Source organism: Centruroides sculpturatus, unplaced genomic scaffold, assembly GCF_000671375.1.
Source record: "Centruroides sculpturatus isolate CEXI.00-Female unplaced genomic scaffold, Cexi_2.0 scaffold1948, whole genome shotgun sequence".
Lineage (NCBI taxonomy): Eukaryota > Metazoa > Arthropoda > Arachnida > Scorpiones > Buthidae > Centruroides > Centruroides sculpturatus.
This window is the reverse complement of record NW_019386053.1, coordinates 20,607-48,341: the sequence shown is the minus strand read 5'-3', so window position 1 is coordinate 48,341 and position 27,735 is coordinate 20,607. Positions and strand designations below refer to the sequence as shown.

Below are 27,735 nucleotides of genomic sequence, written 5' to 3'. Positions count from 1 at the left end.
CAAGATTGAAATTTAATTTTTATGTATAAAACGCTGCAGAAACGCAAATTTTTGAAAATTCAATTTTTAAATTAAATATGGCATAAACAATTAAACTAAGAAATGTCTGCCGCAAAATGAGTGACATTAGCAAGAATATCAGGAGCAAATTTAATGTTAACAGTTTCAAAAATCATTTCAAGTTTCCCTTAACATGATGAAAGCCCGTTTTATCGATTCCCCCTTTTTAAAATGTATATTGATAACTTCCTTTATTCTTCACAAACAAGCAAGCAAGTAATGTTCTATTTTACATTGTATTTTTATAATTTTATGAATAAACAAAAATTTATGAAAAAAATTTAACAGCAGACAAAACTGGCATTTAATCAATTTTACATTTAAATATCTTACACATACATATACATTTTGTACATTACTTCCAGATATCACAATTACTACTGTAAAAACATCTTCATATAATTTGTAATTAACATTTTATAAAGTTACCTTTTCATTATTTTTAGTTATTTTTTGGTAAGAAAAATATGATCAATGTCTGCAAGTAAGAAATAAATAAACAACAATGAGAACATAATTAGTTTCTTATCAAGATATTCTAATAACAGTTGTTTTTTTCAATAACTTAAGTAAACACTTTGAGGTAATGACTAGAAATTGTGCTCAGATCTATGGCAATAAATTCACATTTAAAGATCAAAACACACAACAGAAGAAAAATAAATAACATTTGATAATTATCTTTTACATTTTATCACACTAATTTAATTTTTGAAAATTGATGAATTTCAAAATATTTCTTCTTTATTAAAGAACCTTCAATAAAACTGAAATAAATTTTTATAAAAAGTATTTGCAAAACTATTGATTTTTATAACATTCATTTATCTTGGATTAGTTTTTTTTTTGTGATATTAAAAAGCTATTATAAAATATTATTTAACGATTGTGCTCTATTATAGGCAAATACTGTGCAATATTTAAATGATAGTGTTTTTACATATTACAATATAAATTTTTTTAATATGTTTGATGCTACTCAAAAAATATTAAAAATCTACATCTTAAAAACTGAATTTAAATCATGAATTAAACTTTCATTTTTAGGTTTTATATGTCGAATTTAACATGACTGAATGATATAAATTAATTCATAATTTCATTCTTGTTTTGTATGTGACAAATAATTTAACCTTATTTTAAACAAAATACAAGTTTCTGAATATTAAATAACTAATTATGAGATGTGAAAAATAATAAATAGAAGTAATAATTACAAATCTGATGAAATGACATCAAACACATTAAAAATATCTGACCTTGAATTAAATTTATCAGTTTATCTAGCTGTACCTGACAGTTCATCTAGTAAGGCAGAAGCAGCAGTTTCAAGATTCCAGTTTGAAGTTTGTAAGACTTTCTCACATAGTTGTCTTGAGGCAATTCCTAACTTTGTTAGTTGGTTAATTTGTAAGTCTCTGATTGTTGAATGGACATCACCATTATTCCTATGAAAAGCATTATAGCATTCCTCAATTGTGACACCTGAGACTTGCTGTTGAATTCTTTCTAATAAACTATGATCTGGAGAAGTGACCCTATTCACAAAAGAAACTGTCCCTCTTGTCTTGGATAAATGTACACTGACAACTGGTGATACTGTTGGTCTACTGGTCAGAGATTGATTTCTTTGATTTCGTAAAGATCGTTTGTTACTAGGTGGTGGATTCACTAAAAATGGTTTCACTTGTGCAGTATTTGGTGGCACTGAAGGAAGTGGAGGCATTTCATTTACAGAACCAGATTTGTTAATGTCACAAGGAAAGCATCCAATGCAGCCAGCTTGGGGTGTTGGTGAATTGACACGCGAATAATCAATTTCTTTATCAAAATGATTTTGATCAAGAATTATGTGTTTTGCAGCCTTGTCTCTTGCACTTCCTGCAGCAGAGCTGTTAGCTGCCATTTCTATCCGACCTAATTTTTTTTCTAATTCTGCTATCAGTTGAGATCTATTACTGCTAGTATTAGGATCTGGATGATTTGTCAATTCTGGTATCTGAGTGTTTAGCCAATCAAAAGCTTCTTCTCGCCTTTTTAGAAAGTCAGATGAATTGTTTGAATAAATTTGTGGAGTTGAATCCATTCCATTGATATCAACGCTCACAACCTGAGTATTTAACATAGGACAACTTTTCATTTTTGCTGCATTCTGTTTTAATAATCCACCATTGAAAGGTGTAGAAATACAAGATGTTTCTGTCACATTAGAATAAAAATGTTCACTGTTATGCATATGAGATTCTGCTTCACTAGGAGGAACCACAGAATAATACCTGTCATTTGATACTTGTGATGAAATTGGGGGTACATTATAATAGCGATCACCCGTGAAATTTTGTGAGGGATTTGGAGATGAACATTCTGAAGTAAATGAGTCAAAAGAACTTGAAGATGACCTAAACACATTATTAGAAACTGTTAAACCATTTGAAGACAGATCTAAAAGAGAACCTGTATTTTGTGTGAGAGATACATGGTTTAATAATGGAGAAGTTTTAACTGAAATTTCATCACTAAAATCAATTAGAATTCCTTCAGAAACATCTTTACTATTACTTCCACTTTGTTTTGTTTTATAGGAACGACTATCTTTTGAAGATTTTCTTCTATGAAGAATAATATCATCACTAGAATCATTTTCAAATTTGTTATAAGCAAATTGTTTGCAGGAGCTTTTTCTGGGTGTAACTTCAATAGATAATCCTATAAATAAGTTTTTAAATTTAATAATTTAATTCAAATTAATATGAAATTAATAATTTCACATTTCTTACTTTTATTTCTATCAGCTAATTTTGGCACATTCTGTACTTCATCTGGAAGTCCTAATATATCTGGAGGATCCATTGGATTTTGCAGATACATTCTATTACAGATATTAAAAACTTACTTTTTCAAATAGACAAATCTAAGCAATAAATACATTATTACTGATTTAAAAATATCATACTCATCAATATATGCAGGATTCCCCCACGATTTTCCACCAACATCACCATGACCAGTATGAATAAAACTATTCCTTAAAGGTTTACTTATATCATCTCCCTTAATTCTTCTTTGCAAATCTGTGACACAACGAGGAAAAAGGCCAATTTTGAATGATCTTTGATTTTGTCCTTTCCACCAATAATGATCAGACCTAATAAATAAAAATTCAAATTCAATTCATCTATCAATTTTATTTTTAAACAAATTTCAACAAACTTATACTTACTTTCCATCAATAACCTCTAAAATATCCCCAATTTCAACGATAAGTTTATCTGCTTCTTCAAATCTCTGTACAGCTTTTAATACTTGCGGATGAGCCTATATGAATTTAAATATTTATTCATAAAAATGTTTAGAAAAAACAAAATTCCTTCATAAATGCATTTGAAAATCAAATTCTTTAAATAAATTTAATTTTTAAAAAATGTAACAATTAATTCAAATTATTAGCAATTATTTATTAATCACAATACCTCACATAAGAAATCTTTTAAGGCCAAAAATGTTGGTCTATCTGAAGGCTTGTGTGCCCAACACTGAAGCATTAATTGATATATATCGGGAGGACAAACATCAGGTGGTGCAAGACGTTCTCCTTCCTGATCAATTTTTTGTAAAATCTGAAATAAAGAAATTATTTTGTGAATCTTTAAAAAGAAAATTATATAATTATGCTTTTAAATCTATAAAATAATAATTGAGAGTCATGGCAGTGACTCCATGCAAACTGTTTTGTTTTGCCAAATGTGCAATGTAGTAGTTATATAGTGATGGATAGGGTTTGATATATTCAAACTGCCCATGAAAAATGTTCAAGGATTTACTATGAATTTAAATCNTAATTAACTCATTCACTGTCAGAATACATTTGTATTTATTAATTTTAAACCTACCTATTAGTTTTTTTTAAATTTTTGCTCGTTATAGCATGTCACAAATGGTCAATAACACAAGCCTACAAAAAAATTTTTTTGTTTTGGTGCCTAGGATTTTAGAACTGATTTTAGCTATATTTGGGTCACTGAATCCAAATATGAAATCAGTATATTTATTTATTTTTATATCACCAATTAAACACAAATTTTCATAAATAAATTAATACAATTATAAAATTAAATATACATATGAGAGCATTTAAAGTTTTACCAAGGAAAAGGAACCTTCTTATGCTCTGTCATAATATAGCAATCTTCTTGACTTGGTAGAGCTCTCATTAAACCAAAGTCTCCTATTTTAACCTAAAATATTCAAATGAAAATTACTTTTAAAAATTGAAAATTTTATCCTGTAATTTTCTGATCTATAAAATTACCTTCTGAGAAGTGGCAAGTAATACATTTCTAGCTGCTAAATCTCTATGAATAAATCGTTTGGATTCTAAATAAGCCATTCCATTTGCTATTTGTACAGCATATTCCACCAATTGTGAGAGAGGAGTGTGATGACATTCTTTTCTTAATCTATCTCTTAGAGAACCTAAAGGTGCTAATTCAGTAATCTAAAAATAAAAACAATTTTTATTTATTACTGAACTATAAAATTTTAAATTTAAGACATACAATTTACTATAAAACAATAACAGAATGAAAATTATATACCTATATCAATCTATATTAAGTCAGTTACAATTTATGTATATCACTAAAATTAAATGAATGCAAAAGAAACAATTTTGTATTTGAAAAAATGTCAATATCAAATTATATCTTCAATAAATACTAAGAAAACTCAAATTTCACATAAATTTAAAAAAATTACTATCAAATGAAATTAACTATAACACAATTTCATCAAAAAATTATATTAACATAACAACAATAAAATTGGAATTATAAAAAGTATTTTTAATTCATTATTATTAACCAGTTTAAAGGTTAATAATAATGAATTAAATAGTTAAATAGTTAGCATGCAAAGCAATGATAAATAATTAATTACAAATGGTTTACCTAAAGTGCAGAGACATTCTGCAGAACACTGATGAAAGTGAACTGCCCATAACTATCATTGTCATGTACTAAAACCAACATTCCTACATCCAATTCTCATGAAATAACTTTCAAAATACCAATAAGCTACTACATATTTCCATTATGATTGCAAAGAAATACTGTAATATCCTGTCTCCAGTTCAAAACATAATAATGAAACAAAAAAGTATAACTATCATTATCATGCACTATGACCTACATCACTATATCCAATTCCTTTTAAATAACATAGCAAGCAGCATGCATGCCAAATACCACCAAAAAGAGTCGAGCACGGACTCTGGCAATTCCTAGGTTTGCCACTATGCTTTGCTGGCGCTCAATATGCCAACAGACTGGTCATTTTTTCAGTTTTATATAATAGATAGATAAAAATAATAATATACTGAATTATACTGTAACAATATAAAATTATGGTCAAATAACTTTTTTTAAGTTTATTTAATATCAATGTTGACTGAAAAAGCTGCATAAATTAAATCATCATCATATTGATATATTAAATTATATTATCAATGAAAATATTTATAAATATATTTAAATATATACTACTATTATCAATTGGATATTAATATTTTGTTAAATCAAATATAAAATTTTCATCTTTGATTTCTGAACAATCAGAAAAATCAAATTTTGTTCAACAAACCTGAGCACCATTGTAACCAACCCAAGGTTCTTCACCAAAAGTAAACATCTCCCATAATGTTACTCCAAACATCCACGTATCACTTGCATGAGAAAAATGGCGAGATTTAAGGCTTTCTGGTGCACACCTATAAAATATTAATATATATTACCTAAATGAAAATATTTGATAAAAGAATATCCTTTCAGTTTACTAGTAGCACAATTTAATTTATAATATTTTTATTTCAGTAATTTATAGTATTTTAAATATTACAGTTTAAAATTTATTAATTATAATTATTAAAATTAGCATGAAATGGCAACCTAACTGCTACTTCTATACAAATTACTTTGTATCTAACTATTAACTTAGCCTTATTACAGCCTGATAATTTGGCAAATCATCTGGTTTTAATTAGTAGTACAACTTTCAATTATTAGTAGCAAACAATCTGCCAAATTATTTATCGGACTATATTAAGGCTAATTAACAATCAGATACAAAGCACTTTAGCTAAAGGTAGATATGGTTAAGTCACCATTTCATGATAAATTTAATAATTGTGAATACTTTGAATTATTTTAATTTAAAATTTTGTAAGCAATTTTATTTACCATAAAGTTACATGAAAGTTTATTAANTAAATAGTTAGCATGCAAAGCAATGATAAATAATTAATTACAAATGGTTTACCTAAAGTGCAGAGACATTCTGCAGAACACTGATGAAAGTGAACTGCCCATAACTATCATTGTCATGTACTAAAACCAACATTCCTACATCCAATTCTCATGAAATAACTTTCAAAATACCAATAAGCTACTACATATTTCCATTATGATTGCAAAGAAATACTGTAATATCCTGTCTCCAGTTCAAAACATAATAATGAAACAAAAAAGTATAACTATCATTATCATGCACTATGACCTACATCACTATATCCAATTCCTTTTAAATAACATAGCAAGCAGCATGCATGCCAAATACCACCAAAAAGAGTCGAGCACGGACTCTGGCAATTCCTAGGTTTGCCACTATGCTTTGCTGGCGCTCAATATGCCAACAGACTGGTCATTTTTTCAGTTTTATATAATAGATAGATAAAAATAATAATATACTGAATTATACTGTAACAATATAAAATAATAATTTATATTGTTAATTTAAATAATAGCTAAAGGCGCCCCTAGTTGCCATTTTTGGCATACCATGATAGAGACTGCCCAGTTTTTCAGTTTTATATAGTAGATATTTATCTTACGTCAATCTCTTTACAAACTGTATAAGTTAATTTAACAAAGTACTTCTCATAAACCAACCTGACCAAACCTTACACTTCTAATGACTGAGTACTTTTGAGCCAATCATACTTATCTTTATATGCTTCACTCTAATTATAATTCTTGATTTAAAATCAATGAAAAATTGAATTATGACTATTTACAAAAACTTTATAAAATTTTCGAGTCTATCTTTCATCCTTTTAACACACCACAGAAGTAACAGTATATTGGCTTGGATAAACTTCCTTAGAACACGTGATAAATTATAATGAAAACACACAAAATTAAAAATGATCAAAACGCCAACCTTTTATTTGAGGATTTGGTGTCCTTTAACATAACATACTTCTGTGGTGTGTTAAAAGGATGAAAGATAAATTCAAAAATTTTATAAATTTTTTGTAGTCATAATTCAATTTTTAATTGAAAATATCCTGGGTTATAATCATGATTATGATTATGGGTTATCATACATGATGTTATTAAAATCAATAACCAAAAAATTCAATGTTGTATGCATATTCAAACCTTTTTGTTATATTTTTTATTTTCTTGAAAGTATTCTAAACCACTAAACAAACTGATTCTATATAGTGCCCTCTCTCAGATGTTTTCTTTTAATTAAAGTAGCTCTTCTTTTCTTCTTTACCTGTCCATTTTCAAGCTATTGGTTATGACCCCATTCCTAATGTTAATCACTTCTGAATCCATGATCCTTTCTCCAAAAATCCATATTTTTCTGCAGTCCCAATGTTCACCCCTTCTTTCATTTCTTGCAATAAGTCAATATTCCTCCAAATAAACTTCTTTTCTCTAAGGCTGTCACTGCCAAGGTTGCTAACATTCTGCCTTTTAATAGTCATCCAAATGCACCTTCAGTCTGTCATTTAGGGTCTTCCTCATTGTTCCAACATAATATGCTTGCTTTTGCATTTGTTCCTCTATTGGTATTATATACACTCTCAATTTCTTCATTGCATCTTTTTTTTTTTTCATTTCAAATGCAGTCAAATGGATAGAATTTCTTTCAAATATTTTTTTTCTTTTTCTCATTACTTTCTCCAAAGTGTTGAATTCTATGAGTTCACATAATGTAAAGGATTCTTTTCTTTGGTTTCACATTCTTCATGCTTAAATGATACTTTCAAAGTTATAAACTGATTCTAAAGAAATACCTTATATTTTACACATATTTTTGAATTGTATTTTAAATTCAATGGAAAAGTTTACAGCAAAAGAGAGGGGTTCTAATGGAATTGTTCATAGCACTAACAGTGTCAGAACTGGCTATGAAAGAAGTAGAGGAAGAGGTACTGAAACAGTTTGGGAGCAATATAAAGTTTTACAAAAAGTTTGTTGATGGCATACTGGTCATTGGAAACCAGTGGATGTAGAATCCTCCTGAAGGAATTTTTCAAATAGCTCTTTAAGTTTAAAATTAAGAATAGAACATGAGTAGACTGGAATTGAATGATGATAAAGTAGTTTTCGTTGTGTGGATTAAAAAAAGGAATCAAACAATATGAAAGCAAAATATACTGGAAACAGGTCTTCAAACCAATTTATGTTCTGTTTGACTCTCAGGACCCATATAAATAAAAATGAAACTTTCAAAACTCTCATAACAAAAGTGTTTCAGTTGTTCTCTAAATGTGAGTTTCTTGAAGCTGAATTACAATTCTTTAAGAATCTACCAAGGATCATGGATTCACTGATAAGAACTTCAAAAGGATAGTTTTAAGTAAAGAAAAAAACAGAGCAAACAGAGAAAAGAGTCTTTTTACATTATGTGAACTCATGGAGCTCAAGTTTCTACAAGACAGAGAAAGTGAAATAAGAAAAGATAATATTTGAAAAAAGTTCTATCCATTTGACTGTATTTGAAATGAAAAAAATATGCAATTAAGTTGAGAGTGTATATAATACTGATAAAGGAACAAATGCAAAAGCAAGCATATTACTAGGGTTTCTCAAACGGGATCCCGGGATCCCGGTTGTTTTTTTAACCCGGGAAATATCCCGGAAAATTTTTCTTATTCCGGGAAATCCCGCAAATTTCTTAAAAATTCACTTTTTTTCTTATTTTGTGTTAAGGTTGAGGAATTTTGCAAATAGAAAGCATAATTAACTCATTCACTGTCAGAATACATTTGTATTTATTAATTTTAAACCTACCTATTATTTTTTTTAAATTTTTGCTCGTTATAGCATGTCACAAATGGTCAATAATCAATATATAGCTTATTTGTGGCAGGACTATAAAAATTCTTTACTTGTCGGAACCTGTAATATCTGGAATAATTGTGCTTACGCTGTCTTGAGTTTTAACCATGCCCAGTAGCTTCAATAAATGCCTGACGCCAGATTGTGCAAATTGGGCAAGGATACAAACGAGTACAAAGTCTGCAAGTATGAAGTTTTTCTTCATAAACCTGATTATTAAAGCCAAATGAATTGCCGAATTATCGAGCTCTAAGCTTGATGCCGCTATTAAAGCAGCCAAGGTAGACAAATCAAGAATACTAGAGAGCGAAAGAAGTACTACAATCTCGAAAACGAACTCGAAATCTTCCAGGCTACAGGTGAAAAAACACATAATATCTGTCTTCTCTTAAATGCATTAAACACTATTCCAATCACATCAATTGAATCGGAAAGGGCATTCTCGGTGGCAAGACTTTTCATTACTAAAATAAGAATTAGAGTGAGTTATCGGAGTATTGACCATCTTTGCTTTTTAAAATCTTATAAAAGTTTGCAATATTTTGTATTATATTTTATTTAAAAAACGAAAATTACCTTCTAAATTAGAAGTTCATTTTTTTTAATTTTTAACTCAATTCAAAAATTTTTTTTTGTTGTTGTTGTATGCAGTTTCCAGCAAACTTTAATTAATTTTTTTCTATTTGTGAAAATTTCTACGTTATTTAAAGGTAATTTTTATTATAGGCCTATAGACCTTACACAGCATTATTAATATGATTTTGGAGGTTACAGAACTTTAAAATTACTTTAAAAAATGGAAAATAATTATATCATTTGATTTCAAGATATTTTGTATACCTTAAAAATAATTAATTCTATCCCGGGATTTCCCGGGATCCCGGGAAACAGTTCACTTTTATCCCGGGATCCCGGGACAAGCAAAAGACCGGGAAATGAGAAACCCTACATATTACATTGGAGCAATCAGGAGGACCCTAAATGCCAGACTCAAGGTGCAGTCGGATGACTATATAAAAAGGCATGTAAACATTGGCAGAGACAGCCTTAAAGAAAAGAAGTTATTTGGAGGAATGTCAGTTTATTGTAAAGAAATGAAGGAAGGGAAGAACATTGAGACTGCAGAAAAAATATGGATTTTTGGAGAAAGTTCATGGATTCAGAAGTGATTAACATTAGGAATGGGGTCATAACCAATAGCTTGGAAATAGGCAAGCAAAGAAGAAGAAAAAAAGAAAAGAAGAGCTGCTTTAATTAAAAGAAAGCATCTGAGAGAGGGCACTATATAGAATCAGTCTGTTTATTGGTTTAGAATACTTTCAAGAAAATGAAAAATATAATAAAAGAAGTTTGAATATGCATACAACATTAAATTCCTTAATTATTGATTCAAGATCAAGAATTATAATTAATACGAAGTCTCTGAAGATAAGTCTGTAGTAATTTGTTACTTTAATTTATGAACATTTATATAAATATTATGAATGGAATTTTATGTAGACTATATCAAATAAGTCTATAAGAAACTAACAGATATAAATATCAGTATGGATTCTGAAAAATTAAATTTAAAACATTTTGAAATCAAACTTTAATATCATATTTTAATGATTATTTTCTAAAATTCAATCAAGAAATATATTTCCTAAATTTATTGTTTAAAAATAACATTCTTTTGAACAGTATCAATATTCATCCATTAATAATAAAAATATCTCTAGTAAAATGTTTAAAATTAGTAGGTTGACTAAAGTTGTCAGTATTAATCAGTATTAACCAAAAGTAAGAAATATTTTTGAATTGTAAAATCTGTTTTTGATTGTCATATATAAAATGGAAATTATTCTGAATATGCCAATCCCATTTCAAATAAATATAAAACCAAAAAACAAGAACTTGGAAGATTAACATAGTAAACATGATTTCAATAGATAACTATTAATTATTTTTAATTGTATTTTAAATTTATAAACATTAATTATAGAAAATATATTTTATGTTTTGTCTAATGTAGTAAATATTGTGTACAATATTTTCAAATAAAAAATAGTTATTTTAAAATTTCATTTGAAAATATAAAGTTTTGTTCATGCTATATTTTTCTATATCCAATGTCAATAATCTAATAAATTGCAATATCCATTAATATTTTATAATACTATAGAGCAAATTAAGGAAGTGTTAAGTTATTACTGATTTAAAAATTTTACCATCATCATTGGTGATGAAAGTACAACTCCATATAATCTAATTAAATTAGGATGATCAAGTGAATGCATTGCATTAACTTCTTTAATAAAATCTTCAAATGCTCCTGGTTGAGAAACAGCATCCTGTTTAAGCACTTTAACTGCCACATGCATCTATAAATAAGAATTTATATTAAATATTTCAAGTCATATATAAAATGGAAATTATTCTGAATATGCCAATTTTTATTAAGATAATATATATAAAATTATTTTAATACATTGTTAATATACAAATATTTCATTTATAAACATTATTAACAATAGATATTTTACAAGTACGTACAACAAAAATTTTTAAAAATATAAATGCAAGAAAAATACTCATTTATTTTAAAAACAAATTAATAAGAAAAGGAAGTAAAACTTCTAACATGAAAGCGATATATTTAAATGATAAATATGTTATTAAATAAGTTATAAATTTTATCAAAATAGTATTTATATCAACACAAACATTTTCAACATTAAATTCTATAGGGTATCATCAGCTGTAATACTATATTCAAATGTTTTTTTTAAAAAATGGAACATTTCATAACAGAACATTCAAATTCATATAATTTAAACATAAATTTAAAATACAAAATATGAGAAACATAAAATAAAATGAATAAGAGATAAATAAGTAACAAACTAACTAAATAAATAATAATACTGACAGTAATTAACATAAAAATAAATAAATAAAAGATATATATTTTATATAAAAGAGTGAATGCAAACTGAGTTTACATATTGTAATTTCTTTTTTATGTTGAATTTCCATGCTAAAGATAGTCCTTCTGTATCTCTGACATTAATGCAACCATCAATTAATTTGCTTTTATTAATTTCAGTTCTTTCCTCATTGATTGCCAACGTAAGAAATGTAATTAGTGGCCTAAATATATTAGCCTCACTCCATTTGACTCTAGTTTCTTCTAATTGTACTATCCTGGACAATACAGTGTAAAAATGTCCTTTTTCAATGATGTATTTATGCTATTTGAGGCAAATGACTAATTTCCTTTTTGTGACACAATATAGTCTTGTTTTATTCTCAATTGCTAGTTTTCAAATAGTATTTTGTATATGCCTGACCCATGTTAAAATATATATATATGTATATATATATATAAAAGAAACAATGTTCAATGCCAACAGTGATAATTTTAAAATTTCAACTCCAAGACTAACTATGTTTTAGGTATTTATGTAGGATTTGAAGAAATTTTAAAATTATCACTGTTCCTAATTTTCATAAGTCATAGCCTACAACAAAAACCAATCCAATCTATGCATGTTTTTAAGCAATATTTGTAAGTTAAAGGACTTTTGCACAAAACTTTTTTAAATGTTCTATAATGTTAATAGTAATAGATTTAGTTTTCCTTCAATTTATGGGATATGTGGCTATTTTTTATGTTCCAGTCAATGGCTGTTGATTGAGGTTTGACCACAATCAAATTTATCCTTTTGTTTCTCAAAAAATATTTATTTTTACATATATAAATATCTCTCAAAATCTGATACATAAGTATAAAGCCATGCCAACTGCTGTATAAAATCATCAGGAAACAGCCCTATCTTATAAGACAATTTGGTGTGGCTTTATTTATCTTTACTGATATTAAGTTAAATGTTAGTCTATCACTTATCAATAAATTTCATATTATTAGGGATGTAAGTGAAAATGAATATATTGAATCAACTTGGACTTTTATATAAATTATCTAAAAATCTCATCCACATACATTTCCTCTATTTCAATTTTTTTTCTTTTCTTAAAAATTCATGATTTTAAAAGATTACTATGTTTGCATTAATAGGAAAACTCATTAAATGGCTATTGATTTCATTCAGAAGATTAAAGATAATTTTACTCTGCTATTAAGTTTGCCTAAATGTGATACTAATATTGTATCATACAGAAAAGATTGAGAGCTAACAAGCAATACTAATTTAGTTTTAGACATAAGGTACCAAAAGAATCTGTATTCTCAATAACTGATACTACAATGTGCATAAGGAAACTAAATAACTTTTTTTAACAATCTGAAAGCAACAAAATGCTGTTTGATAAGGTTACTGAAATTATTTATTACAAGACATTTTCTCACAGACCTTATCTTTATTGAAGTGAACCTTGAATGCTAATGTCATAATTCTTTGGGACAAATCAGAATTACTTCTTTACTTATTCAATTATTTTCTTACATTTCTAGGACAAATATACATACAATGTATATTTTAAACAAACACATATTATTAATGAGCATGATATTGCACTATAGATTGTGATTGTACCTACTTATTAGATTCTTATATACTAGGTTTTATACTTATATACTTAGCTTCTTATATACTANTTTCTATTTACACTCATAATTTTCAATTTGCAAATTATTTATTAACTAGTAGTAATTTAAACATTTTAACATTATTTAAATAACTTTAATTTCTCATGCCATGATGAATTAAGGAATCATATTTATTTATTTATTTATTTATTAAAAATTAAATTAAATTAAAGAATTAAAAAAATAGAAATCTTTATTTTGTGAATTTAAAATAATCTTTTCTACTTTTTTCTATTTCATGAATATTCTATTTAGTTATTCTACACTTGCTTCATTCTATTTGCTTGCACATTGAATAGGTATATTAAAGTAAGATTGAAAACATTACATAATACAGTAAATATTTTTGGCAACCTTAATTCAGCAGTTTTTGTTTTTTATTCATTATTATTAGTGGCAACTTTCATATATTTCTTAATTTGTAAACAATTAGAAAAAATGTTAAATACTAATGATAAATATAAATCCGGATTAATCAAAAATAATTTATTTTTGTTTGTTTGTATTCTATATTACTTTCCTTCAGCATTTTATTAAGGCATTTTCTAATCACAATTAACATCTGTAATATTCAGATGTAGAAAATGACAGTATACCACAAGTAAGCAAGGCATAATGGCATACATTTTGCATTGTAATATGATTATAGAGTAGTTTTAAAAACATCTTTTTAAGTTTTAAAATTTTTTAACCTGACAAACAATACATGTAAATCATTATTTTTTGCATTAAGTAATAGTTACAGTTCAATAGTAGTAAATTAATTAAATCACACTTCATAAATAGCTAATCAAACACAGTATTCAGGTTTAATTATGCTTTAATCATTAAAATAATTTGAAGATTTAACAAAAAATAAATTATATCCATTCCAATTCAATTATACAGGTATACCTCGCCTTACGTCGGTAATTGGTTCCAGGAGAACGACGTAAGTCAAATTTACTTGTCTCTGAATCTACTTATCAGTAGGCTAAACCATAAATTACCATTCCCGGTTCTGTATTTTCTTTATTAATGCATTTTTAATAATATATGGTTAATAAAAATCTATTTTAAGCTTACAAACAAATAAATTTGTTTTTAATATAGTACAGAAAAAAGGTAATCTAAATTTACGAATGCATGTACTGTAAATACAGTACATACTTGTACATACAGTATTTTAATATTTTATTTATTTAGACATACTAGGCGTATTTTAATATGATTTTATGTGCTTTAAACGTTTTTCTAGTGATATTACGACTTCAATATCTGTGACGGACAGACGTAAAGTCAAATAAAATGACTTAAACTTGATTTTTATTTTTCCATATGCTTTTTTGACAAACAACATATAATTGGGAACGACGTAACTCGAAACGACGTAAGTCGAGGTATGCCTGTAATTTATATAAGACTTGTCCATATTGTAAATGAGATAATGTTTTTGAAGCAAGATGAACTTATGCTGAAATAAGGTTAACTTATTTACAAATAAGGTTAACTTATTTACCTTCAAAGATAAACATATTACAAAATAATAACACTGAAGTCAAAATAAAATTACAGTATACAATACATATTAAGTATGTAAGATTTAATTTCACAATGAGAAGCCAAAATTTTATTGATTTGATCAGTATTACTACATAAATTATTAATGAACTTACATTAAGAAAAAAAAAAAAAAGCATTTCTACCCAATTCCAAAACTCTAATTTCTTACATATCCTCAAATTTCTTATAAAAAGTTCATTACACTGCAAAAGCCATCAAATGTCTTAATTTAAGCATTGATACAAAAGTTAATAAATATTTAAGTTTTTCTCAAAATTACTTTAAAGAACTTTCTCTTTAAAAAGTTTTTTTTAATGTTTTATTGAACTTAACTAATAATTACTGTTGAATATTCAAAATATTCACAATTTAAAATCTTATAAATGATGATGATAAATATTTTATTAAGCAGAAAACATTATATGATAAACTGTAACATAATTTATCAGTTCTTTCTACAGAGAATTATTTCAATTTTTCATCTTAAAATATTTTAATATCTTAATTAGGTAATATTTAACGATTTTTTAATTTTACAAATATTTGTATTATTCATTTACATTTATACTATATGAATGACAACTATTAGAAGTAATATTTAAACTAAAACATAATTTTCATCGTATTTTTGCCAAATTCTATGACAACTAATGCCTACAACTGACATATTACTAATTCATAGAGTAAACTTAAAATGGAACTTCCCATTAATATTCTCCTTCAAGTTTATGCTTTGAATCATTAATATGTAAATAGGAAGCATAAATTATCAAAGAATTTGGAAAGGATATAGTCTATTGAACTAGATACATAAAAAATTATTAATCAAAATATCACAAGGACTCCCAGGGGTCAACAAAACTCAAAGGATCAATTGGGGTCGACAGAAAAATCAAATACTTGTACTTTTTCAAGAAGTTCTGTTGTTATTGTTATTTAAAAATTATCTATCATGAAAAAAATCTTTAACTTATTTAATAATTTACTTGATATATTAAGTAAAATCTTGGAAAATAAAAATTTTAAGAGGGTTGATTAAAGAAAATATTTTCTATATGGGATCGATGCAAGAACATCATATTAAACATAAAAAAGCTTTTTTCTATTAAAATAAAAAATTTTTTAACTACATCTCATAAAAGTACTCACAGAATGACCTGCTGGAGTTGTCCATTCTCCTTTCATAACAACACCAAATGAACCATCACCAAGTTTATTAGCTAGGGATATGTCCTTTTCATTTATGAGACATGTAAGACCACCAGAAGTTACAGGAACTGATGACGTAGGTGATGTTGGTGTTTTCAATGTAGATTTTTCTGATTTTCCAGAAGCAGGAAGAATCTATTTAAGAATCCAAAATTCAAAAATTAAATTTATCAACTTTTTTTATTTTTAATAAACTCATCAATAAGAGTTTACTTTATTTAATAAATTCTTTCTCCATAAATTAGCTCGCCGTTTTTTCACTGCATCAAGAAGTCTTCTTGCAGCAGGTTTACCCATTCCAATGACTTCCAAATCAGCTGGCTCAACATAATCAAAATGGCTCATTCTGGAAATCTGAAGCTCATCTCTAATTTTAATGAAAAACTGTTCCAACTGTACTTCTTGCAAGACTTCATACAACCAGGCAATACCATCCTTCTCAGAAGCCATATTTTCTAGTTCCTCTTCCTTATATTCTAAAAATCAAAAAATATAAATAAATAATTACACTATGTTTTCATAATTATAAACCACCCATGTATTTCTAGAAAGACTACTGTAACTTTGCTATAAATCAGTGAAACAATAAATGAACTCTTAAGCCTTGGAAAGTAACATTTTAATTGTTATACAGTGTAAAACTTGATGAATAAACTTTTAGGGAAGGCAGAGAACTTAAAAACAAACCATCTTCAAATAGGAATTTATGACTGGAAAAGCTATCCTAATGTACTAGAGGATACATTAAGATGCAGTAATGACAAGACAGTAAATGATGGAAAAACAAATCTTTATATAAGGCCCTCTAGTACATTAGGATGGCTTTTCCATCATAAATTCCTATTTGAAGATGGTTTGTTTTTACGTTCTCTGCCTCCCCTAAAAGTATGTATCCTGAATTTGAATCACCCTATATATATAGCAACTAATTAAAAGTAAATCTGTTTTCTCTGAAATATGGTATTTCAAAATCATATGATCACTAGACTTAGTAGCTGATATATCTCCAGATTTATTATCACAGCTAAAGTGCAACATAGCCTTTGAAAACAGTTGTGGATCAATATCTTCCCATTTAGAAATTATTGCAGCTTCCAATTCAAATATATTATTATATTGTTTACCATTTTCATATACTGCCTTACAAGATGCTCCATATGTTCTTCAGTGGATTTAGACTAGGTGAGAGCTGGCCATTCTATCATGTGCACTCTTTTATCCAAAAACCATTCCCAAGAACTACTGTATTTGTTGTATGAACTGGTGCATTATTTTCATTTGGAGTCTAAGATAAAATGCCAATTCAATATTCTTAGAACAAGAAATTGTTCTCTAAAAGTGTTTGGTAATCTTCAGCTTTTATTTTTTCTAATATGAAAACATCTGTTTTACTATGATATCTGCAGCCAGCCATACTAAACAAATCTTCCCTCTTGATGACTCTTCAAAAATAACTTTGAATTTTTGTTGAGATCAGGCCAGTAATAACACTGTCTGTCTAAACTGTCTAAATTACAATATTTTCATTAGTAAATATCATTCTTTCATATTCTTTTTTTCCAGGATATGTGATAACTTGCCCAGTTAAGTGAATATTTCTTACAGTTTTTTTGTCATTTGTGGCTGTAATTTTTACTTTGTATACATTACACTTCCACCTCTGGCATCTCTGAACAAGATAGATTTAGAGATGTTAAGTGGACCTTTTGCTACTCGTCCAAAAGACCTTCTATTCCTTAGTCTTTTCAAAAACATTTTTCTGCCAATTAGAAAACTTTTCTCTTTGACTTGGTGATTTATTGATACTTTTTCTATAGTCATTACTCAATTGAAGGAAAGTACGACTGTACTATGAGAGTGACATAATATTTTAGCTATTAATCTCATTGATTTGCCATAATCTTTTGAAGTTGTAATCTGGCCTTTTTCAAATTCATTTAAAGATTTTCCTTAGTCCATGTTATCTCTAAGTTCCAAAATAAAATGTCACTGGATGGCTGGTTTAATCATTGGAATAATTTGTGTAAGTTGTAATAGTAGATAAAAGCATCACAAGCAATCATTTGCAATATAAAGTTTCTGGAATAATATGGGTTCTTTTATTTTAAGCCCTATTTTTATTGTTTGTTTTTTAATGAGTAGTTATATTTAATTAATGATTGAATATTGTAATTAAAAAGTTCCTCATTTGAGCTTTATCTTTTCTTTATTTATAAAAACTTATGTGATCATGTCATTATAAAATGCATTATATATATAAATCATTTATAATTTATGCACACTAAAATTGATTTAAATTTTTATTTAAAACAAAGTTTACTCTATATGTAAATTATATTTGTGTTTGATTAAAGAAAAACTTATACAATTAATAATTAAACTGAATTATTTATATAGAGACGCGTTTCTCGACTGGCATCAGTCCGTGGAGAATTTTTATCACTCTGTGTTAAAAAATTTTCTTATTCAAAAAATAATGATGATAATAAAATTTTCATTTATTAAATTATGAAAAAAGATACTTTATACGAATTTTAAATTTACATAATTCATGTTTAGCATGGCAGTGAAGACAAATTCTTGTGATTATAACATTTGGGAATGTTCAAGAAAACTTGTTTATATCTTGAATTGGTGTAATGTCATTTATTACTAGACGTTTGTTACAATATGTTTAACTGGATTTGGCAAATATAAAAGTAAGTTTATTCATAATTTTTAATACTTTTATAGGCACTAATAAAAAAAATTTTTTAGCCCTTAATAACATGAACCATAAACAAGGCATGCTCTCTCATTTTTTGAATACCAGTTCAAAGTCTCAGAAAAATGACAGTGAAACAGAACTTGGGTGCCCACCAGAAAAAAAAAAAAAACATTTTATCAGGCACTACAACAATGAATATTTAAAATATGGTTTTATTCTTTGGCCCAAATCTACAGAAGAAGATGTATGTCTGATGTGTATCATTTGCCATGAAGTTTTAGTAAATGATGCTATGAAACCATCAAAAATGTTACATTTGAAGTCTAAGCATTCCAAGCTAGAAAATAAACTGTATGAATATTTTGAGAGTAAAAAACAAGAATTAGTATTACAGACAAAAACATTTAAACAAAACTTTGTTCAGAAAAAGTCATTAATATAATTCTCATAGCTAGTTGCACTTTGAATTGCTAAAGCCAAAAAATCATTTACCACTGGGAAAAATTTGATAAAACCAGTTTTAATACACGTTTGTTCGGAGATGTTTGGATTCCAGCTGCTGATAAAATTAAATCTATTCCCTTATCTAATGATAGTATAAGAAGAAGAATTGAAAAATTATCAGAGAATGTAGAACATCAGTTACTACACAGGATAAAGGAATCAAATTTTTTTGCAATCAATGTTCCCTCTAATTTTTTTTTGTCAATGAGCGGAACACATACTTTTCTGAGCAAAAGAAATTTTTGCTGAGCAGATTCTGAGCAAAAAATTTTTCTGATCATCTATATATATAAAAATGAATGTATGTGTGTGTGTGTGTGTCCTTCATGCATTACCACACCGTTTATCCGATTGCCGTGAAACTTTGGGAAGTTTTTTTTAATTTTTTAATACACTCCCGCGAAGTACACTTATCCTACGATAGATGGCGCGCGTTTACACGAGCATTCGCGCACAGTGTGTTCGGTCGATTTCAAATTGTGAAGACCATTTCCCCCCTTCAAAAATATCTCTATATATGCATTTGTGAACTGTTATTTACGATATTTGTAATAATTTTTGTTTAATCACTTTATTTCAACTTTTTTTTGCTAATTATGTATTCGCTCGAACTTTGTTAAAACCTTAACTGTATCCCGAACAACAACCGAAGTTGTAGGAGGAAATTCGCCTATTTTACCGATCTAGGTATCCCCCTTTTCCAAATTTTAATATCGACTCAAAATAATTTAAAAAGACAAATTACAATAAAACGGTTTATTATCCAACTATCAGAAATTTCACAACATGCCAAGGAAGAGAGGAAGGAGCAATTAAATAATCAAAATTATAAAGGATTAAAAAATATATATAAAAATGGGGAATATCGCACTTCTAACAATCTCTGCGAGTATGTGGGCTAAATTTAAAGAATCCGTGCTTCTCGCTTGGACAACTGTATGTGGCCAACTCACGCGTCGGAAAACCTTTTGATTTATTCGTGTACGCACCAGACGAAAAAACAAAAAATATCGTGTATCCACAAGCACTCCAATAAATAAATAGAATTGAAACGACACTTTGAAATGTTTACCCGATGAAAATGAATAATAATAATAAGTTTCAATAAAAATGATGAAATGTAAATTGAATTTTATCATAACGAGTTTGCTTGAATTTCCTTTCTTCTGAGATCGCAGCAATGCGCGACGGGTAAGCTAGTATATATATAAAAAATCTTACTTTTTTCTATAAAAATTGAAATAATTAATTATAAAGTAAAGATTAAAATTAATTTTAAAATATACTTTTATACAAAATATTATCCCTTGTCAATGATTTAAAGTATTTAATTGAAATATACGTAGCAATAATCATGTTGCAGACAGAGTGAGAAATAAGTAAACAACAATTCAAATCAGTGTGCATGCTCGCCTGCGCGGCACATAAATTCTTGTGCGCGGCAACAATTTGAGCAGTGCGCGGCCACGCAGCTTAGAGGGAACATCGTTTGCAATACAAATTGATGAATCATGTGATATTTCTCAAAAGTACATATTAATTTGCTATATCAGATATATTGATTTAATTTTGGAAGAAATAAAAGTAGAATTTTTGTGTTGAGTAAAATTGAATTCATACACAACAAGTGATGAGATTTTTTATGCACTTAATTCTTATTTTATTAAACACTCTTTAGAATGGAAAAACTGCATAGGTGTATGTACTGATGGGGCAGCTAGTATAGGTTGGCAGACATTGTGGTGTTACTAAAAGATTCGGCAAGTAGTTAATTCTGATTTACTGATTCCCCACTGATGTACCCACAGACAACATTTAGTAGCGAAAAGTTTATCCACAGAATTAAATGAAATTTTAGCGGAATTTATAAAAATTATTAATTTTATAAAAAGTAGCAGTTTAAACAGTATATTATTTACAATATTTTATAGGGAGGTTGGTGCAGAATGTGAACAATTATTGTTGCATACAGAAGTTAGATGGCTCTCCTGAAGTAAGATTTTAACCAGGCTTTTTGAATTAAGGACAGAAGTAGAAAATATTTTTAGTAGAAAAAAAAAAGTCCTTTAAGAATTCACTTGTCTAATATAGAATGAGTTGCAAAACTAGTATATTTAAGTGATATATTTTCATGCATTAACAATTTACTCTTAAGTTTATAAGGAACTGCGAAAAATCATTTCATTTATTTAATAAAGTAGATGGATTTAAAAAAAAAATTAATTTTTGGTTAGATAAGGAAACTTTGTGTATTTGTTTCATAGTTTTTTTGTTTTCTTATCTGTATTATCGAGCAATTTATTGAATATTTTCAAAATTAAATATAATCATTGAGCAACACTTACAATTCTTAAGTAATAGTTTCGAAAAATATTTCCCATCTGAAAAAACCACATGTGAAAGGAATCTGNTTAATAAAGTAGATGGATTTAAAAAAAAAATTAATTTTTGGTTAGATAAGGTAAAAAATAATAATATTGATATATTCAATAATTATTCTGAATACGTTACTTTGCAGCAAGATATAAACTTATCAAAATTAAATATAATCATTGAGCAACACTTACAATTTTAAGTAATAGTTTCGAAAAATATTTTCCATCTGAAAAAACTACATGTGAAAGGAATTTGTGGATAACAAACCCTTTCACAATATATGACAGTAGTACCTTAGATTTAAGTAACAGAGAATATGAATCCATCCTTGAGATTAGTTCAGATATGTTAAAAACTAGGTTTTCAACAATGTCTATAGATAAATTTTGGACCAAAACAAAAATGAATATTCATCTGTATACGAGAAAGTGATGAAAATGTTAGTTCCCTTCGCAACAATATATTTATGTGAAGTGGGATTTTCAACTATGAGAGTAATAAAAAATAAATTTAGAAATTGACTTTCAATTATTTCACTGCTCCGACTCAGCTTGACTAATTTAGAACCCACAATTGAAAAACTAATTGAAGAGCAGCAGCAATCTTCTCATTAGCAATGTATACCAAATAAACAAAAATTTTAAATTTATAACTTTTAGTAATCATAGGATTGACTTTTTGTTGCATACAAATGTATTGCATATAGATGCAATACATTTGTGATTTTTTAAATAATTTTTTACAATTTTTTGTTGTAATTTTTGTCAAGGGTTTGTTATTTATTAATAATTACAATTAAAACCAACAATAAAAATTATACTTTTAGTAAATACTATTAATTTAACTTTTTAGTGATCATATGACTGATTTTTTTTATTGTGTCATACAGTATATGCAATGTTTTTGTGATTTTATTATGCTTTTCTATGATTTTTGTCAAAGATATAAAATAATTATAATAATTACTTATATTTACATTTAAATATTATTGTAAGTAAATGATAATAATAATTTTACAAATTACTTCTGTAGTAATTCTTTAATATCTAGTAAAAGTTTTTTGTTAAAAACACCACAAAATTTTTTTCACAAATTTTTCCAGTCCACAGGTCAAAAAGATTGAGAAACACTGCAAGAAAACAATTAAACTGGATTATTTATCCAGAGGAACAATTAAAATTATAATCATTACCTGAAAATAATTTTCAATACATTTTTAAATAATACAAATATTTTTTTGTTTAATACTATAATCCTTTCTTATAAGAAATGACCTCAAATTTAGATGATAAACACTTTTATATCACTATTCTGTTTTCAATAACATTTTTGAAAGATAAAAGTCCATGTAAGAACAACCAAGGATGAAATAACAGAAAAAAAAAGGACATTAAACATAAACATGATGAAATGTTGTAACTGCATCTGATGTAAGAGCAGCTAAATAATTATTTAGATTTATATAATTATCTATTATCTATTATTATCTAATTGTATCAGCTTAGTATCAAAATTTTTGATGTGTAATTCTATCATTACTTCTTCTATTTCTAAACAATTTACTAATTAATAATTATTCGATTTCACTTTATAAAAATATAATTTAAAAAACACATCTGAGATGTAAAAAAATTACACCAAGTAAAAACTAATGAAAATTTAGACAATAGTCAAAATTTTTCTTACATATTTTTCATTGGTAAAGATAAGCTTGGTGCTTGGAAGCAAAATGTATAAAGCAATAATACACGTAAAAATCTTGTGGGTACTGTTTCCAAGCGCCAAACTTATTATTTTTATCAAAGAAAAACTGTTAAAATTTGACTGTCGTCTAAATTGTCATAAATTTTTACTTGGCGCAATTTGTTTACATCTCAGATGTTTATGTTTGGATATTAATTGTTTTTTGTTTAATAATTGTATTATTACATCAAGACATAAAATTCAGTCGGTCCCTGGCGACCGCTGACCAACGCTCTGCGAACAGAATACGTAACAACTCTGAATAATAACGTGCCGCCGACCGATACTTTCGATATGCTATTTAGAAAAATCGATATAAAAAGTTTTAATTTGCATAAATTTGAGCTTTCGTTATTCTGAGTAATATTCTCAATAAAATTCTTTCATTTTGATGTAGTTTTATCCTTATAGGCATAAAATTAAGCAAAACAAAACTGAAATAGCTCTACGGGGAAACTCCCGTGATCTTTGACCTATCGACCCGGAAGTTTCGTGAGCACCTCAATGATAACGAGAAAGGATTAAGTTTAAAATTTGAGCTTTCTAGATACAGTTGTTTATTCTCTACAAACGTCTGCAATGCCGGATGAAGAAAAAAAAAAGTTTTGACGAGTTTTGCACTTTTCAATTGCTTATATTTTAAATTGATCGTTTCTGTTACCAGTTTCTATGGATTTTTTTAAGCCTAGAATTTTTGGCTTTTTTCAGTAACTTACATCACTTTTTTGAAGAAAAATTTTTAAACCCAATTTTTTAAAATTTTGTTAATTAGTTTTTATTCCAAAATCCTTGGCAACTGCTTAATAGAAAATCTTGAAATTTTGCTCACTATCCAAGAAAACAATTACCTTTCGAACGAGATATTCAGAATTTCTTTAGACATTTGGCGTCAGAGGAACTGACCCTCGAAAATCAGCAACTCTCCTGTATATATAGTCAGTCAGTGACTTTTTTTACTTGGGAGGAAGTCACTGCCATGAATGACTTTTGATCAAATATTATTTATTAATTAAACAACTTTGCAGAAATAGTTGTAAAATTACAAAAGAAGTTTTGTGTATATAGAAATATATAATAATTTAAATATATTTGTTTTTAAATTATAAATGTGATTAATATGAATTATTAGGGAAGTAAGTTCATAAATTCAATTACATAGGTTAAATTATCAAGTAACAAACCATCTGTGTAATGAAACCAGTTCCTTGATCTTGTACTAAGTTACTAAACAGAAATCATAAATCAAAATGCTAGAATTATTAGGATTAAAAATTTTTTTAATAGTTCATTAAATTCATGCATAGGTAATCATGAAATAAGAACATTTTTCATACACTGAAGCAAAACACAGACATTTTTTTTCTGAAATAAATATTCTTAAAATTTGAAACTACAGTTTTTCACAAGTTCCATGTATTATAATCATATTTTAAGTTTTGAATGTTATCAACAATCATTCAACATTATCTGATATATAGTAATAATATATATAAAATAATTACAAAATTGTAATCAAAAACTAGCTGTAAGTTTTTTTTTATTTACTATAAGCGTTTATTAAAACGATATTTGGTATCTATTGTAATATGTTTGCACTTTTGTGCAGATTTATTTAAATTGTCAAATAAGACTGAATATATTATATTCGTTATAAGTATCAATAACAGAATTTGTGTCCAGATCTGCTTTCAAACTGGCTATTATTAGAAAATATCTGTCATGATGAGATTTTCGTTTATTTCCCCACTTCTTACGAACATCGTGATTTCAAAAAAAATCAGGTTTTAGTTTTCATCACAATATCACTTAGAATCAATTTATTAAAACTCATGCCTATATTTCACTTTTTAATTCTGAAAATTATTTTACAATTCTACTCAATTTGGATGAAGTTTATCGAAACCGCACCGGAAACGACACTAGAATTTGATCCAGTATCATATATGTTTAAATCAGTATGGACGATATCGCTGCCGACAGAACTGAAATTAAAGTTTCCATCGAACAAAGTACAAAAAAAGTAATAATAATATAAATCTTAAACTGGTTTATTTAAATTCTATTACTTGAGACTTTTACATTTCACGCCTCCGCAAAAGCAACTTCTAAAAAGAAAAAGGTGGGAAAAAACACGAAAATGTTAAAGCGTATCGGAACTTTTTTCATAGCTTCACTTTTTCAAAATTACCAAAGTTTTGAACCTCTCTCGGAATTATTTATATCATTCGTCAATAGTTTAGCAAATATCTATCACGCATCACTTAATACGAATAAGAAAATTATATTTTTGGGTCAATAATAAGCATAAAGATTAAATGACAACTTTCCACAGATTACAATACAGCTTAATATCAATAATCTTAAGGTTGAAGGTTGCAAAATAATCTTTAAACTTTAATAAATTAATTTTCAGTCAGACCTTAACAAACAAAATAACCCTATTATTTTCCACTAGTTTAAATTACAATTTATAACAAAACGTAAAGAGGTAATATTCTAATATACCTTTGTACACCAGACGAAACTCTGCGTAATAAAATTATCTCCAAATATTTTTAAGTTATTATGTAACTCACTTTGTTATTAAATATTTCACGGGTGGCACATGATTTACCGAAGTCAGACAGGATATGATACATTAGTAAATTACAAACATTAAAATGAGAAAAAAAAACGATGGACAGGTTATGGGAAGAACACAGAACAGTAGATGTACTTCGGTGCTACTGACCTTTCTATCTAGGAACACAGCCCATAATTACATATTATCTAAATCTTCTAATTAACCTTGTTTGTCAGCTAAGTGAAACAATAGATTGTCCTGTCACAGAATGCTAACAGAGCAATAATATTATATACAATATACATACCGTATATATTTTAACAATTCTAATTGAACTCTATACACTTGCACTTCTATTTCATAGAACATATATCAGATAAAATATATTACTTTATTTCCACGTTCAAACTATTTACAATATATATAATACGCATACATTTCTTGTCCAAATATGTTACGTATTAAAAAATTATTATATACAAGAGATTTATATTTTAACTGTTTATATTAAATTATGCAACTAGATATTTTGTTTTGGATTCATTAATTAATGCTATCATCTAAACTTCCTTAAGTTAACGTATTTCGAAAAGTACACATTCGAAAAGTAGGTGAAACATCATAATTAGAATTATGATTAATTCTGATATTACCCTAGGGGTTCTTTGCTAAGAAAACAAACTAATAATAAATCTTACATTGCGTAATCCAAAACTAACGAGTTTTAATGGTCATATAAATTGATATCCTGGATGAAAGCCAAACATTAACTCACCTACAGAAGGCATTATTGTAGAAACGTCTATCCGAATAGTCCTAGACTTTTACTTAACAACACACCGGACACTTAAGGTAATTTTACATGACGTAAAATAAAATTGCTCAATGTTACAGATTAAATTATTTACTGACCCATATCCATGGCTGTATAGGGGGAACAGCTTCGCGTGCGCAGTTTTCGATCCGACTTATTTTCATTAGCAGGAACCACCTGTTCGACTTCAGACGGCATAACGGCTTCACCTCTCCAAGTAGTATATAACTCGCGGACCAACTTTTCAAACCTGGTAATGTCATGCTCTATCGTGCGTAGTGTTCGCTATCGACACCGCCTCTTCTGACGTCATCGATACAGGCTATGGGTTGGGTTACGTATTGAAATATCTCGTAAAACATTACAGAGTATGTATTACTGACTACGTAGAAGTGTAAAGTTAATGTAATGCAATGATTACAAAATTTATTCTATGATGTCATAGAAATTAAACGAGAGGCAGAATTGATACTAGAATTTTCGCGTGATTTATAAAGA

General features: G+C 27.3%; 1 protein-coding gene across 1 annotated transcript; it reads right to left on the bottom strand.

Annotated features, from left to right (window-relative positions):
* Positions 1-864: 864 nt before the first annotated feature.
* On the bottom strand, positions 865-27,735 carry LOC111613338 (activated CDC42 kinase 1-like). The gene is made up of 12 exons (XM_023354688.1): positions 27,336-27,735; positions 16,744-17,006; positions 16,471-16,665; positions 11,399-11,551; positions 4,370-4,555; positions 4,204-4,295; positions 3,775-3,880; positions 3,531-3,677; positions 3,281-3,375; positions 3,014-3,205; positions 2,838-2,929; positions 865-2,766 (listed from the first exon to the last, which is right to left on the bottom strand). Exons 1-12 carry the CDS (start codon positions 27,433-27,435, stop codon positions 1,340-1,342), a joined length of 3,048 nt encoding a protein of 1,015 aa, XP_023210456.1. The 5' UTR covers positions 27,436-27,735; the 3' UTR covers positions 865-1,339.